The 17,983-nt window shown below is 41.2% G+C and overlaps 1 protein-coding gene across 1 annotated transcript in view; it reads right to left on the reverse strand.

The window, feature by feature from the left end:
- The window catches only part of rims2b (regulating synaptic membrane exocytosis 2b), a 92,370-nt gene that overhangs the window by 26,725 nt on the left and 47,662 nt on the right, over positions 1–17,983 (reverse strand). Inside the window, exons 16-24 of the mRNA XM_030788463.1 lie at positions 14,269–14,399; positions 13,737–13,908; positions 13,180–13,333; positions 11,798–11,866; positions 10,599–10,734; positions 10,100–10,198; positions 5,873–5,889; positions 5,148–5,322; positions 3,480–3,589 (exon numbers count right to left, since the gene is read on the reverse strand). Of these exons, the coding sequence (XP_030644323.1) occupies positions 3,480–3,589; positions 5,148–5,322; positions 5,873–5,889; positions 10,100–10,198; positions 10,599–10,734; positions 11,798–11,866; positions 13,180–13,333; positions 13,737–13,908; positions 14,269–14,399 (1,063 nt within the window). The remainder of the gene's footprint in view (positions 1–3,479; positions 3,590–5,147; positions 5,323–5,872; positions 5,890–10,099; positions 10,199–10,598; positions 10,735–11,797; positions 11,867–13,179; positions 13,334–13,736; positions 13,909–14,268; positions 14,400–17,983) is intronic.

Genomic DNA, 17,983 nt, shown 5'->3' on the forward strand with positions numbered 1-17,983 from the left:
ACATACACACACACACACACACGCATGCACACACACACACACACTTGCCTTTCCGCCCATTGACAGGTGGGGGAGCCACAGTCTTCTCCTCTGTTTTATTAAGGAGGATATTGTACAGACAGTGAGATGAATGAGTAAAATCACACACACATGATTAAGCAAAACAAACTCACACTCAAAGCAATATCGCTAACAACACAAAACGGCTGTTAGCTAAATAAATAAATAAATGCACGCGTGCATACAAACATACATACAGAAATAATATTCAGTACTTTACAAAACAGTCTGCTCCAGAGATGTGAAGTAACTGTATATGATTTTATATACTCTATACGACCACAACTGTATTATATGTATATAGAGTACCTGTAGCTGAATACATATATAAGATTTAGATTGACTTGAGTTTTTAGATCTAACAACCATAGTTCACTGGCTTTAACTAAGCGAACAGACACACCTGACACGGAGGCCTGTGGCGTCAGGGGCGGGGCCTGTGTAGGGGCTTGTGTAGAGGTTGGGGTTGGGGCCGGGGCTGGGGATGCAGATGTGGATGGGACTGTAGCTGGGGATGGGGGAGGGGCTTGTGGAGGAGCTGGGGCTGGCGCTGGGGCTTGGACTGGTGCGGGGGGAGGGGCTTGTGGTGGGACTTGGGGAGGGGCTACATGGGGGACAGGGGAATGTGTAGGTGCAGGAGGAGGAGCTTGGGCTGGGGGTGGAGCCCCGGTTACAGCTTTGATGATAATGATGAACACACACAGCAAGTTGAGAAAAGAAAGAAAGACAAGACAATGAGAAAACAAAACATGAAAGAGTTGGAGAGGATGATGTAAACGAAGGTGTGTGTCTCATAGAATATCATAATATAAAAGTCTTTGAAACCTATATGTCAACCATACACACTTAACTCATTTACTACACAGCACACCACTAACAAATGTACACAGAAAAGAGCAAACTGCTCCGGTGAACAGTTTCACAGATCTGAATTCAACTGTATTTTAATAAATAATTCACTTTTATGGGACAAGATGTATCAGTGACAGCTCTAATGTGAGACACACTCTGATATAATATGACTCAGGAACTACTCTGCAGATGAAATGCTGAATATTGTATATGCTCAATAAACATTATTTCAGTATAAATATGTTTGTCGTTGACTCATTACCAGCCATTGATTGTGTTACTGGGGAAGGTGCAGTGGGCGGGGCAGGGGGTGCAGGTGCCGCCCCCAGTGGTGCTTGACATGCAGACAGTATGGTTTGACAGGATAATGAAAAAGAGAAAGAAAAAAAGAAAAAAACATGGTACAGTGAGATGCCGGATTAATATGAAGGTGATGGACAGACGGGGGATAAGATGTGAGTGAGAGACTATGTGAGTGTACGCTCCTCTATAACTAGCCTCTACCAATCTACCTACTGCTACCTCTACTGCTACCCAGTATAACTATGACTGGCTATCAGCTACCAACATAAAATGTCAGAATTTAACATGGTACAGGCTACGTTTATTCATCTCCACAGCAAACACAACCAATCAAAAACTGCCAAAATATTCCATGATACTTCCAGAGCATTCCATAAAACCTTTATGACTGGCACTGTTTGCTCATGTCACTTTCTGAATGTATTAAAACTGAAAAGGAAATTTTTAAACAGTGTCATTGTACAACATGTGGCTTAAATATTGGAAGTCCAGAATTTCATGGATATCGGGCTGATTGTGTTTGCCTGTGAAAACGCAGCCCGTAACATGTGTCACAGTGAAATTACCGGCCGCTGTGTGTGGGACGGAGGGGGGCGCAGGGTGAGGGGCGGGGGCAGGAGGTGCTGCTCCTGCTGCCCCATCACATGAAGGCAGGAGAGCAAAAACAGACAAGAAAGACAAACCAAACACAAGGTCAAAACAACAGCTAACCTTCATCTATCTGACACTAAACCTCTAATGTCAATGAGTCCCTCATGCATAAGTGCAGTACTGTTTCTCTTTTGAAAAATCAAAAAGTATCAACGGAACACCAAAACTAAAAAAATTCAACAGCCTTCTCAAAGCTCCGACACAGACAACATAACACCCATGTACAGTATTGTACCTAAGATGTTACATTTTTCTCACAAATATCAAACATGACAGATGAGGACACTATATTCCAGTAGAAATTCCAGCAGCCAGCTCAGTAAATGCGGTATATGGTATAAACCAGATATCACAGTTGTGTTACTACAGTCCGACAGAGGGTTTTGACAACGCTTTCAACAGTACCCTATCTTACAGGTTGTCCCTCATGGGGTCAGACTTTACCTACAACCTCAAAAACACTGATCCCTCTAGTGCTAGTCTAACCTATGAACCCACATAGTCAGGTCCAAAACAGATGAATCGCTGTCCTACGACAGTGTATGTCGTGCAAAGAGCTTTTTGAGCACTATAATCTTACAAAATACTGTTAAAGATACTGGTTCCTCTAAACGTTAAGTGTCCGTCAGGACAAGAAGCATAGTGTGTTATTGACCGAGCAATATTAAGTTCTTGGAAATGCAACATGTCAAGAATTACAGAACAACAGTATGAAACAATGCAGTACAGTGTAACTGTGGTGTTGTTGTTTTGGTAACAGGTATCACAGACATTAAATTTAAAGGTGTTCAGGTGTCCCTTGGTTCAAATATGAAAATAATTTTAAAGTACAAAAACACCCCGACACCTAAAACAAGTACATTTAGTACAAGTAAACACTGACAGTTAAGGCATACAACTGTCTCTACTTAATTAATTAAAGCACAGGCATAGCACAGGGATAGGCCAGACTAGACCACACCAACGTAAACCAGTCATAAACAGGTCGATGACACACAGGGAACGCGACAGACAAAGGCTAGCTAGTCTGGACAACAGGAGACTGCCAGCTAGGACTACACTAAACAGGTAGCGTAAGCAGGACACTTAAAAACACCAGCACAGGAAAGAGCTGAAATCTGTGGCGGCGATGCCCACAGTAGAGCGGACGCTGGAGACACTTTTAAGCACGGCACACAGAGGAGTGATTACACACCTTCATAAGGCTCTATCATTCCCTCTCCATCTTCTGGGAAAAAGGGATAGGGAATCAAGCCATGATGTTAGGCACAAGTGTTACCAAAGGATCAATAAAAACTCTTCTTTAGCTGCATCAATTTCCATACTTCGCTGACAATGTTCGTTTAATTGAATCGTTCTCCAAAACTTACACGTACTCAAGAAAAAGGACAAAAGAAGACTTTAAGATTTTACCCGTTTATATCTATCTATCTGTAACAGATCTATCAACAATTAGCAGTCATGTGAAACTGTTAACAATCCTACTTACGAAGAAGTACATTCTTAGCTGCAAACCAGGCAGAGTTTAGGTAAGATATGCAGCAGAGATAGGGTAGTCCACTGGTACTATGATATCTTTGAGAAGTCACATTCGGGGCTGGACTTGTACTCACTTCTGTCCAGCGATCCTTTCGGTGGGACCTGCGGTAGCTGCCGACCTCTCCGACCGGACACCGGGGTACTGTTTGGGCTGGTTTGCACAGATCCCGCCCGGGGGTTCGCTCTGCAGGACACAAGCGTGTTTAATATTGAGGGTAAACACACTAAGGCAAAGGAACGATTATTACAGTTATTTGCTAAATCCAGAAGTGATCGAACAGATTTACGAATCAAAGAAGCACCGGTGAAGAGGAATGAAGACTCGTCTTGCAAATGTTTAAAATGCAAGAGGTATTTAAAAGTAAGAAGTGATTTTTTTTCAGTCTTTCAGAACTGAGGTCCGTGGACCTTCTAAAGGTCTAATATAGGTCTGTAGTTATAAGACATAGTTGCCAGCACCCAACACCAGTACTCCAAATGCACAGGACTACAAAAGTTAACAATTATTCTGTATCAGAATCAGAGAGACAAGCTATGCTCATAAAGGTCTCCAGTATTGATCAATGCACACATATTAGTGTCTTCAAATACTGATCAATATATTTTGGCACATATCAATAAAAATTAAGTTAGTGTAATAAAAAAGGGACAAGGCAACAGGTTATAGAAGCAACAAGGTACATCACCGTATCCAAATAATATATACACTCTTAAATCACAACTCATATTGGGGTTTAGTCTTTCAAAAAACGGAACTTTACACAACAAAACATGATAATCACCACGCATAATCAACATCACATATTTAACCATAAAAACACATGCAGTTTAGTTGGTAAATATGCTACAGCCATGTGCATTTTAGCTATGGAACCAGAGTCACAAGCTAAAAATGCATATTGACCAAAAGAGTAAATACAATGATCTTCATAGCACCTTCCGAGCTTCCATCGCAAGTTAGCGTTTGTTAAATTAACGTTAGTGGGACTATGAGGGAAACAGAAGAAAGATTTTTCTTCAGTTTAACAGCATTATCATTTGCTTTAGTACTACTGTGTTTGAGGGACACAAACACAACGTATAATCTATAATTATATCCCCCGCATCAACAGAGCGCCGACTGCAAGCGTTAAAATAATACGCTGCGGGGCAGTTTAGAGAAGAGCTGAATGTCGCCGGGCGGAATTCAAATTCTCGAAAGGTATTATGAGGTCAGAAACAAAGGGTTATGCCACGGCCGGCATGTAGCTTGAGTTTGGCTGCTTAAGCTGCAAGGAAAGTGAGAAGCCAAAGATGCCTCAGGGTAGGAAGAGTCCCATCCTTCAGCACCCAGCTATCAGCGGATATGCCAAGAACCAAAAGAAGATGCTGCAGAACAACAAAATCATAATGTTAGTAAAGTTCAAATAAACTTTAGGAGAAATAAACTCAAAAGTAACAACGATGGTAGGTCCACACCATTATATCGCAAGTGAATATAAGTAGTGTGTCTACTGTGGAAATAAACAAATTAACAACAACAACGATAAAAAAAAAAAACAACCTTAGTGACGTCTACCACTTCTACGTGTCTAATCTACAAATGCGGGTGGAAAAAAAAAACAAAAAACAGAACGGGACTTTCACAAAAATTAAAATACAAGGCAAGGGGGCATTCATAGTGAGGGGAGGAGCAAAAGGGCGGGGCTTGTTTTGTTTTTTTTTGGGTTAGTTGTTCTTGCGATGCGATTGGTCTGGGTCACCTCGTTAAGGCAGGTGAGGGAGGGGCAGATCGTCCAGATGGTAAGGATGGCATTGATCTCATGTAGCCGGATTCGGGACGCTCCGTGGATCGAGAGCGGGTGTACATAGGACGATCCATCATAGGCCGCTGGTCAGCTGACCTGGACCTATGATAATCATGCCTGTCCACCATGCCTCGGCTATACCTGCAAAAACGTTAGTCAGACAACCATGCTAAGGGCTGGGCACCAGGGAATCATGGGTAATCAGTTAGGATGCCCACTGACACCGGCTCTGAGGGCTCAGTGCCACCATACAGAACGTGACTAAGCTGAAAAGCACACACATTAATAAAACATTAAAACATTAAAGCAACACATCTCATAAGGCAGGAAACACATTTCTGGAAAATTCTGATGGTGTTAGAAGTGGGCTTGAGCTGCAGTTGGCTTTTCAGGATTTCCGAAAAGAAAAAAAAAAAAAATGAAAAAAGACAACGCAGAATATAAAATAAATAAAATGAGGATTGATATTTTGGCACGTCCAACTGAAATGAACAGATCAAATATTACCAAAACAAATCAATTAAACAAAGGCAAACGCTGAATTAGAAACGTGAGTTAAAAAAAAAAGAAAGAAAGAAAAAGAGAGAGAAATAAAAGCTGATTTTTTTCCCCTCTGAATCCAGAGTGACACCTCCTAAAAACTCTGAAGAAAAAAACATTAAGGGAAAGGAAAGAAGCACATTCACACACGCGAGCTCTGCCGCATTTCAGCTCATCACGCTGTCACACCGAGGGAGATCACTCTCCAATCACCACCGGTTCTGAGTAAATCTGCAATGACCTAGTATTTCTGTCTCTCTCTAAACAGCATCTACACTACCACATTACCTTAGATCCTCCTCAAATGCCTCTGCTTCAGTCGGAAACTCAGGTGCGTGGTCCTCTCTTTGCATGCCAACGACAGAAGCGCGTGTCATGTTTTTATTCATGTTTTTTACATCCACAGGTAGCCTGCTTTAGTTTAACTGCTTATGTAGAACTCTATAGCATACTGGTGAGAAAGTGAATTACATAACATGCTGGAATTTTTTTTTTAATTGTTTTTTTTTTCTTCAAGGTCTTATTTATGTCAAATATCAATTGAATCAAACTTCACTGCAGACCCACTGAAGAGCATTTAGTGACTCACGGTACTTTTTAAAAATGCCTTTCACTTTTTGCACTTTTTAAAATGCATTTTAATGTATCCAAACACAGAAGCTATATTCTGTCCAAGCTGAGGACAATCTTTACCAGAAATCTGAGAAATGCGCTTTCAACTGTTTATACATGAAAACGAATCAAAAGCTTCGAGAAAACGTTCTGACACTGACTTTTCACATGTGATAGAACTACAAGAGCTACCATATTTTACTAACTAACATCTACTCTAACACAAACTACAGCAGCTTTTGACATCTAGTTGGGCTGATACCTTTCTGTGTCTGTGGAAGGCTCAATTTCTATCCTGGGGCATGTCCTACTAAACAAACCAACCTCAATGTTAACATTTGACTTGTGACATAATAATAGTAATAACTGAATTGAGACTGGAATATAAGTGGTCATATAGAATACAGCTGGTTGTATTGTTGTATCCAGTTTGAATGTGTTTCAACCACTGAGTCATTGAGTGGGGCCATGTGATATGACCTCTGACATTATACTGGGGGTCACAAGAGGCAGCAGATATTGAGGCATTTATGTGTGTCTACCCTAAAAGTGACTTACTCTATTTTACAGAGTGAACTAGTACATTTGTGTGGTTTTACACGGTAGCCTATTCTCACGGGAGTCTCTGACACAAGTCTACATCCTAAAAAAACAGCATCTAAGACAGCTCTTACCTGTAGTGCTCAGAGGTGCCATTCATAACATGATTGGGCCATGCTGGGGGAGCATGATTTGGCCCATTGAAATATCTTCAAATCAAGACAGAGATGTGGATTTTAGAATCAGATGGTTTACCAACAGTGCTCTAAACTTTTCCAAATCAGCGTGAAACACACTAAAACAAAACGCAATTGACGCTGACGATTTTGTAGTATGTTTACAACTAAAAAAAGATCTACAAGCTCCTAAGGATAACTATTTACTAGCTATCTGCTTTTCACTAGAAGGCTAATCCCGACCGCGACCAAAAGCAGCTGAGCACATTAGCCTTTGATCGCTTGTTATTAAAAATACAAGCGACATTATCGCTTAACGTTTTGGTGTTATTTGCTACGTCTAGACAGATTTTTAAAAAAAAAAAATTTACCTCTCAGGAGAGTCAAATGAGTCATTGTAGAGGGACATATGCCTATCTCGCCTTAACCTCCTAAACACAGGACAGCACAAAGTCAGAATCTACTCTATACGTTCACATTTAATCACGTCTCCAAAAAAAAAAAAAAAAAAATTACAGCCAATTCTAGATAAAAGCACTTTTTTTTTTTTGAGGCAGTATGCTCCGTTAGAAAAGTAGAGACATATGGTGCAGTGTAGTTTTTTGTTTTTTTTTTTGCTTAGCAGGTATAGTGTGTGGCTGGCTTAATAGTAAAAGATCTGAAATATGCCAAGTCATCAAAACAACGCACGCCCACCCACTCAGTCATCTGAGCTACAGCATCAGAGAAACAGTACATTATACGCCAGAGTGGGCAAGCGGAGTGGGTGCAGCTGAGGACACACTGAGGAGGGAGGTGTGAGTGAGGGATTCTGCCTATAGGAAAGAGCCGGTTCAATATCATCTATCGGTTTCATTTTTGGCATTCATACGGAATGCATTTGAGTCTTAACAACCCAACGCTCAACGCTATTCGCATAATCGAAAGAACGCTCAATGGATGAGAGATGATAACCTTACATAGATGCAGGTTTAAAAGATTATTAGAATCATTTGTCATTTGTCAAACATCTCACAACTGAAAAGTACATGGATTTCTCAACATCCATTGTCAGGTTCCTTGATATAGAGTATCAACTACGTTAAACTGCAGTAAAAAAAAAACAAAAAACAAAAAAAAATGAATCAAATTGCACTTCCCTCAAAACTATCGACAGTTGAAAAGGGAATACTACTTTCATAAAAAACTACCAACTGCACTACCCACAGCACAATAACAGTGAGGAGGGTGACCAGCACAGGAGTGGACCAAGAGTGGTTTACTACCTCTCCAGACTATTGTAAGCGCCATCAGAATACGCGCGGGCCATTCTAGTGGAGCGCAGTAACCTGACCGCGTCCTCCCGATAGATGGGGTACGTGAGGCCGCTGCTGCCAATCAAAGAGACACCATATGACACATGGTCAGATACACCATATGACACAGGGTCAGATACACCATATGACACAGGGTCAGATACACCATATGACACAGGGTCAGATTAAACCAGAGACGCATAACAAAGAGACAGGGAAGAGTAAAGTATGGGGTAGGCATTTCTCTGTCTCTCTCTCTCTCTCTCTCTTCATATCTCCATCCTGGGAGGGGGCTAGAGGCAGGAGGTGGCAAAACACAAAACTGAAACCGCCACTGAATCATCTGGAGGTGAGCTTTGGTCATCTATTGATAACAGGCTGTTCTTACAGTACATTAATATATTTTCCACTGAACCATGGTCTTGTGTTGAGTTTTTGTCCTGCAAAGTGTTAACACAAAAAGCATTTTTTTTTATAGTGTCTACATTTGACAAGCATTGCACGTGTTTTTTAATGGGGGGGAAATAACAAGAAATCACATTTAAGGTAGTCTTTTTTTTTGGAAGAATTATCAAATCTAAGCACTATAACAGAGAACACACATTTACAACAGACAACCACAGTGCTCATGCATCTTTGGACCAACAACGATTAAACCCACACACATGTTAAGCAGACATTAAAATACTACAAAAAGTTCCAGATAGAGAACAAGAGTTGAGGGCAGACAGACATTAAATCGCACTGTGCTGCTACTGGCCCAGAGAGGCTGAAGACTGTGAAATTTGGAAACGGAACAAAAACGTGCAAAGTGAGTTTTCGTGGTATTCCAATTATGCCTGAGAAAATTTCCCATGTTCCTCACACAATTAAAGTAAGATTCTCCCTCAAGAAATTAGCGTTAGAAATTTAAAAGGCAACAAGTAAGGAGTATTTCAGCTTTTTTGTCTTTTTTTTTTAAGGATGTGACGTGTTTAAATTGTAACTGTCAAAAGCACCAGACAAAATGGCTTTGTGTCAACAAGCACTTTCTGTGGGCAAGACGTCAGTCATCTAGATGCACGTGTAAAGTAGAGCAGCTGTGGGGTGGTGTTGGGGTTGGAGTTAAAAGGGGTTTGGGGTGGAGGCTGGAGAGGGCCCATGCTGAATGCCACACTCAGGTAACAGTATACCTGGGTTCCTGGTAAGAAGGATCGATGATTGGCTGTCTGGGTCTGGTTCGAGGAGGTAGGGTAAGATAGTGGCTGTAACCACAGGAAATAGAGAACAAAGAGACAAAGACACGGATGACGGAGAGACAGATGGAGAGATAGACAGACGGATGATGGAGAGAGAAGACACATTCAGGGAGAAACAGTGAAGAGAACAACAGTGAGAAATTTCAGAGAAAGAGGCAGAGAAATGCACGGAGAGCGAGGGAGAGAGAAAAGGAGAACGAGAGACTGCCAACCAGGCACTCAAGGGGGACCATGGAGTAGGAGGTGACCATACTCTACATTAAAACCAGGATGGTTCTAAGAGTTTTCTGAAAACAATATGGGCGCATAGCTCTTAGACTTAGAGTCCTCACGAAGCTTCAGGACTTTTGAGCTGTACTACAGACGTTACCATGTACAAACATGTTAATAACCTGTACAAACAAATGAATAACCCACTGTATTGGAAACAAACACAAATACATGGACACTGTATTTGTTTTGTGAGTAAACCAGGAATGAGTGAAGCGTGTTTGTGGAATCTGTACCTGTCAGGTGAGTATCTGTCTTCGGACAGCCGATGACGGTCTATTCGGCCAGAGCCATAGAGCGAGGGTCCACCCCGCACGCCATGGTCTAAACTCCGGCTGGGGAAGGAAGGAAAATTAGTCTGTCATCCTCGAAAAACATCCTGAGAAGACAAAAAGTTAAACTAACACAACCTCTTAATCTTCAAAGAATCTGTTGAAACGCACGTGTTCACTTTTGTGTGTTTCTGAATATTTACTGCATTATTGACATCATTTCATCTTCATTGACATCTTCATGAACATCTTTCTGATTGGTCAGGTAAAAAATGCCATAACGATATATATTTCAGGCACTGGTTTCAGTTCAGTGACTCAGATAATGGGCATTCAGAGCAGTAGTGAGGGGCTGTGTATACAGCATGAATAGGCATGGGTCTCTTCATAACACAAATAATTAGTCCCAATGCTTCATGTGTTTCATTCCTGATGTTACATTCAGTTCCGTTGTCATGGTTACCTCTGTGGAGGAGGAACGCTTGGCGACCGCGATCGCGTTCGGATCATGTCTGAGCGAGAGCAGTGATTGGACGACATGACCTGTTCAGGGACCGAAAGCGTGGAGCTCTGGAAATCCCTGCCGTTATGTCTGTAATCTGGACAATGACAAAAAAAAAGATTTCAAGATCGAAAACTTGAAGCAAAACACGAAGCAAATGCAAAGACAGCAGACAAGTAACATCAACAAACTGGGAACATAATAAATAAATAAATAAATAACACTTTTATCTAAAAATAAATACAAATCATTTATCGTCAATAACAGTTTTACTTACATACAGTTTCAAGTCCACAATTAATAAACCAAATGACTAACATACAGGTGTTCAATAAAGCAGCTGTAGCACACATGATATATGGAGACGAGATATGAACTGAGATTATTAAAAGCAGTTTAATAAAGCATAAGAGTGTCATAAAAGTGTTTAAACACAATGTCTTATGAAGGACACATGTAAGGTAATAACATGCTTATTGGTCTGCAATAAGAGCCCTATTCTGTGAAGTAGTGGAGAGCCACAGTTCTGAGTATTCCTTTGCTCTCTCTCTGCCAAGAGAAAGTTCTCCCCTTCTGAGGTGGGGGGATTCTCTCACAGTAATCTGCTCTGTGGCAATATCCTTTAATTTGATTTGTGCCTCTGACACACACCCTGTCAGCAAGTGTTAACACACACACACTCACGCACTCACACACTCACACACACACATACGCACAAACACACACACATACACACATACACACAAACACACACACACGCACACTCACGCACACACACACACACACACACACACACACACTCTGTCCCTTTTTGAACAACAAAATAAAAATACTTCAGATTGTTCCCTGCTTTTATCCTCCAACACTGCCTCAGAAGCAGATAATTAGTAGAGTTAAGATATGTCTATTATCTACCTTACTAATTAGTGCATGAAATTTTAGAGATGCAAAACAATCTCTCACATTTCTAAGAGTTATTTGCAACAATTCTAAGAGGTGTCTATACAAGCCAGTGTCTTGCAGGATGAGGCGAATATTCAACTGAAAATGGTAGCTTCTGTATTTGAATCATCTCGGCATTATGGGCACATACTGTGCTGGTTTCTGTCTTCAGGAACGTGTTGCTGAATGAGTGTGATGTTACAGGGACTCAGTTTTACCTGATATGACACCAATTCCGTCCTCACAGTCATAATCAGAGAACTCACTGTCACTGATACGCTGTGATCCTGAGGACAGAAGGAGAGAGAAAGAGAGACACAGAGAGAGAGAGAGAGAGCGAGAGAGAGAGAGTGGAGATGGGGGATGGGGGTGGAGAGGAGAGGAGAGGAGAGGAGATTGTCAGCGTTGTTAATAAGACTACAGTAGGAGCAGACCACCCAAACGTGACTGTCTTAAACACTAGGAACTCAGTAATCCTGCCCAGGGTCATTGAGACCTGGCTAATCTGGCCCAACCTTACAGCACAAACCAAACTCACTGATGCCCTGCAGCAAACTGATTTCCACATAAAATGGCTGAAGGTGTTTCTCTTTCTTTGCAGCAAATCCGCCGATAGCATCCTTGAAACAATGTTTTCACAAAGATTTCTTAAAATCCTCTTAAAATCATAATTCACAAGGATTTTATGTCCGCTATAAGACAGGACTTCATGAGCATATGAAAGATCAATACAAACACACTGTGGACATGAGTTGTGAACAGTCAAGAGGCAAAAGCACAAAGCACTTAAATACACACAGACACATATATAAATATGTATACATACACAGAGAGCCAATATGAAAAAAGGGGTTTGCTGTATGTAAGTCACTATGAGAGAGCTGACAGGAGAGAAAACAGATCCACTCACAGGCCCAGTCAGAGTGACAGCTCAACTATTTCAGATGGGAGCAGAAAGCCTGAACTACATCAGCCTCCAAATGAGCTTCTCAAAGGGAAAGTCCTCCAATACAGAGGGAGAAAGGGAGAATCAAACAAAGAGGAGGAGGCAGGGAAAAGCCACAGTTTTGAGAAAAAGAGAGAGAGAGAGAGAGAGAGAGAGCAAGAAAGAGAGAGGGGGGGGGAGAGACCACGGTAGCTGACCACACACTGTCTGTGCTGTGTGGAGCGGGGAGGCAGAGTGGAGCATTACCTGAATTGTAATAATACGGCCCTTTGTCAGCAAAAGGGTCGGTGTGGCGAAGGATTTAATGTTTTATTTTTTTAAGGAAACAAAAATGAAAAAAAAAAAAGCATTCTGTTAGCAGACACAATATTTCTTAAAAATAATTCAGATCTAATGTCCAAATCCTGAACAAGAACTGAATAAAATAAGAGATGTTCGCTTTGAACTTGAGTGAATTAAAAGAAAAAAAGCTGTTTTTTTTTTGGAAACAAACACCACTATCCACAGTAATCTCATGGCCATTTGCAGTATCATTGTATTTTTGTGTATATGTGTTTGCACCAGTGTATGGTATATGGATGTGTTTGTTGATTCCATGTGTGCGTGTACGTGTGTGTGTGTGTGTGTGTGTGTGTTTAAGCGTGAGAGACATACTCTGTAGCCTGCGTGTGGGGCTCTCTCCGTGCAGAAGTCGTCTCTGCATGTGCGGAGAGGGGTTGGGCAGAGGTATGGAGGACAGGTCGTGCGTCTGTAACTTGTACCAGTGAGGCTGGTCGTCCAGAAGAGCCGTCTCCAGCTCAATCAGGATCTGTCAACACAGAAGGACAATCTCATGCATAATATACAACAGTGAAGCGAATGCTGGGACAGTCACTAATGGGGCACCATCAAAGACTTGCAGGTCAGTGACCTTTCCAAGCTGTGAGTTCCAAGTATTTTTTTTTCTCTTTTACATACACTAATCTCGCTTGCAGTGTTGAAAAAGACCCTCTGGCATCTCAACAGATTGACACAGATTGGTACTTTAGATAGTCTTATGCAGCCACTCCCGACATGACATATGTATATTTTCATAATGTCCTATGAACACAATGAAGTCTTAATAGTACTTTTCTGATAGAGCTTTAACATGCACAAGCTATAACTCACCACGGATGTGAATGGCAAATCGCCGTGGTTACAGACGTGGGGAAGAAACTGACACGTCTTACCTCCCCCAGGAACTCGCTTTCCTCCTCTCGAACCCGTGCTTGGTCCCATAGCGTGATCTCTAACATGCGTTCCCTGAATTCCCGTCTGTGCACCGGCGAATACATGAAGGTCTGGTTCCACTTGGGTTCCAGGGACTTCTTCACCGTTTTCGTTCTCCTCTTGCTCTTATCACTGATAGAAAGAATGTTCGGAGAGTTTTATAAATGCATGTTAACTAAGACAGTGCACCAAGATAGGGCAGATCCTTTAAAAAGGGACTAACTGGATTGGATTCTCAGAGAACCTGTCTTAGATTCACTAATTACGAACAATAAAGCCTGAAAACGCATGAGTTGTTACATTATTTGAGAATAAAACGTTCATTTCCAGCTCATTAATGAAAGATAACTTGCTAGAGCGTTGTTATAATCTCTAATTTATGAGGGGTGCTGATATTTGAGGATGAAACATAGAAGAACGGAGAAAGAAATGCAAAAAGACCGCACACTGAGACACCAACTACGGGCCAATAAAGATGCGACACGCCCACACCTTCTGTCGGGCAGGAAGTAGATTTTGACGTAGGGATTCCTCGGCCGCCCGTCCTCCCTCGAAGGCAGATCTTTCGCTCCCAGGATTGTGACGATGAGCTGGTGTCCCACTTTGTCATACCATAATTTTACCTGCGGGGAAAGCCCAGGGGTTTTAAAGAGTGTGGTATGTTCACTAACCCGTGTGGGTGGTAGTGAGGGGGGGGGTGGAGGGTGGTAGAGAAGCTGTCACGTGCAGTTATATACACACTGTTTGGGAGTTCACATGCTAGGCAGAGCAAAGTCCTTAGAGCACAAACCAAATACTAATCGTCGGATAATCAACACAACATTCAAAACTTCATCACTACTTTTTTTTTTTTTTTCTAATACGTTACTGACTTAAAAGGACTACATGCTAATCTATCACATCTCAAATACTGGGATCTATGTCTTAGACTCTACTGCAAACAAACACCTTTCTACTGTTAGCCAGCTAATACCGAGTCATTAGGGGGACCTCCTGTGAAACAGTCTCTTATATTAGGCACATAGCCCATTCATGCATTCACATAGCTTCCATGTTCGGCTCCTGCCTCAAAGACTCCTACAGGAGGTCTTAGGCTCTCTGTGCGCTGTGAGTCTAGACTATGGGAGATTTACTCCCCGTTTACTAGCCAAAGGATGAGGGCTTGTCTCATCCAATGAGGAGACTCACAGCAAGAGGCCAACCGGGGGGGGGGGGGGGGGGGGGGGGGCTAAATCCATCCTAACTTAGATGGGACTTAGATGAACACATACAAAAAAAAAAATACACTGTTAAAGAGAATCATTCAAAAGTAAAGACAGAAATACAAAAATGCAAAACCTCAAAATGTTTGAAATTACTTAAAAAATCGGTTTCAGTGAACCCAAAATAACACAGCTTTGAAAGTCTCGGTTGCAGCTGTTGGCATGGCAACACGCATTCCTAAAAAAAAGCTCCAGAAACCTTAGTCATGCATCTTTGATTGACTACAAACTAAAATTCTAAAACTGGAGTGAAGGATGGGCAATAACTGTGAAATGGGTGATACACACATGATCTGAAATTTCACCACAAGCTAAAAAAAAACATAAATTATGCAAAGCCCATGTGGTGTAAGATATACAAAGCCCATGTCTTAAAAGCTGTTGCCCATCCTTTGTAGGAGATCACCAGGACTAAAAGAAAAGAGAGGTCTCTGTCTTAACAGAGCACTCGCTATACTAAAAATAGTCCAGTGCTAAGTGCATGCACGATGCAGCAAAGCAAAAGAAAGCAGTTGATACAGTCTAGAGCAATCCAGCTAGCTTCCAGTGCCATACAATTCAGGGAGAAGATTAAGTCCAAACAAATTGTACCATAACTTTTTTTTTAAAGTCAGAATGTTTTTTTCGGTAACTCTTCCGTCCACCCAAATTAATCTCTTTGTAAGGCCAAGGAAATTTCAGTAGCCTTAGACCACCTCAGTGAGGGGAAACTGTCATTGAGTCTAGGGTAGTAAATGCCACGCTTATCCGCAGTGGCAGATTCGGTTAGCACACAAAAAGTCTGCTGTAATATTATCATAAAAATTATAATGTATTCTTTGCCAAACAAAACATCAGTCACACTCTCTTGTTACAAGTGTAGTTGTTAACATGCTAAAATGAGATGAAGGTAAAATTTTGTGATATTTTTATCTGGTACAATTTGTTTATCCATTCTTTTGGGACTTGGTAGCTACGGTAAATCATACTTCCTTGGAAAATGCAATCTCATTTTGAAAAATGGGACGGTTATTACTCTGTATCTCCGAAGTGTGACATAGAATGTGAAATTTACCCAAGTACCCAAGCGTGTTTGAACATTCAAAACGTCTGTCTCCGATCATTTTCATTAACGCGTACATAGAAACCTCTGATTTTAATGGGTTGGAAACAGTCAGTATTTAACCCTTCATGGACCAGGAAGCACCTTGAGTCTCAATATATTGAAAAATTCTTCTTTTCTTTGGGGAAAAAAAATCAAACAAATGTGTCCCATTAAGCAATATTCATTAAGAATTATTTTAAACATTTCAAGAGACTTCATTGTGCTGCCCAGTGACTAAGAAAGTCAAAATGACTTATGCCAGATGCAAGAGGAACATCATACAAATAGCTGATTGTCTCTTTAAACTATCTTACTGAAGTCAGCAATCGTGCAAACGGCTTCAGGCCTTAGCAACACGGAGTTTAAGGTCTTAAAATCGTAGAACAACGACGAGGGTTTTTGTGTTTTGCGGGAACAATCATAAGAACAGAAAACAGAACTTTGATAAGCAAGGTGGGCTCGGGGTTGGGGGTAAACGGGTTTAAAAGTCTGAAGTGCTGCCATTTTCCTGCTATGCATTTTCCAAATACTCAGAGAAAGAGAGAGAGAGAGAAGGAGAGAGAGAGAGAGCAATGAATGTGTGAGACAAGGAAAGAAGACAGATGGAAACAGAGAAAAAGAGCAGAGAGAGAGAGAGAGAGAGTCTGTCTGTCAGACAGGTACTGTTACCTGGACCCTAGGGACAAAAGGCGTGGTTCTTCTACTAAGGCATGGACTCTGGGTAAGCAAAATTAACAAAGAAAAATGCAATAAAACCAAACCAAAAACTGCACAGAGGCACACAAAAACAAAACCAACAGTCTTGAGAGGAGATTCAGCCTGTCTGGGTGATTTGTGATATTCAGATACATACTAAAAATAAAAAAAAGGTTTTAGTGCAAGAATCTTTTTTTGTTTTGCATTTGTCTAATATAGTTTCTTATATATTATTGACTTTCTGAAAACCATTTTCTAATGTGGCCAAAGAACAGAACAATACAGTAATTAGCTTCAAATAAATCACTTAAAATACTTTTGTTGTTATCTTATTATTCATGATACATTGCAATCATACACAATAATATGTTGTTCTCTCTCTCTCTTGGTAATGTTAATATGAAAGAAAATCACAAAATCTAGAGAGATTCTTTATTTCCTTCTTCTTATTTTCTGCCTCTTATGACTGCCATGTTCCATTGTTTGAACAGCTAGTTTGCAGCAAACTGATTCACATAGCCAGATGAGCAATACAAAAATACAAAACATATGTGTATATGTGTATGGCTAGATGTGTGCATGCATGCAAGCACGCTACTGTGTGTGTATTTGCATGAGTGTGTGTGCGTGAGTGTGTGTGTGTGTGTGTGTGTGTGTGTGTGCGTACCAGTTTGTGTGTGTGTGTGTGTGTGTGTGTATGTATGTGTGTGTATGTGTGTGCATGCGTGCGTGCGTGTCTACCAGTTTGTGTGTGTGTGTTTGTGTGTGTGTGTGTACCAGTTTGTGTGTGTGTGTGTGTGTGCGTGCGCTCCAGGATAGTGCAGATATCAGCATTTTAAACGAAATCTCTCATTCCAAAGCAAAAACAAACTACAAGAAAAAAGAAACAAAAAAAAGGCAGAACAAAGGAACCGAAGCTCACCACAACATATGCAGCACGTAAAACCAAACGCGTACGGGAAATACGAAAACAGCCAACACAGATCATACTGTTCATTCTCTTAACGATATTCACAGCCAAATCACATGAACACACCCACTACTGCTGTGATCAGAGGCCGGATGAAACACCATCCAACCCACACGACTGAGTGATTTATTATGAAAGCCGAAGAACAAATTGGGACAGTTATTACTACAATGTAAACCGACTTCCTCCCACCGA

The sequence above is a fragment of the Chanos chanos genome, chromosome 12 (genome assembly GCF_902362185.1).
Source record: "Chanos chanos chromosome 12, fChaCha1.1, whole genome shotgun sequence".
NCBI classification, from domain to species: Eukaryota; Metazoa; Chordata; class Actinopteri; order Gonorynchiformes; family Chanidae; genus Chanos; species Chanos chanos.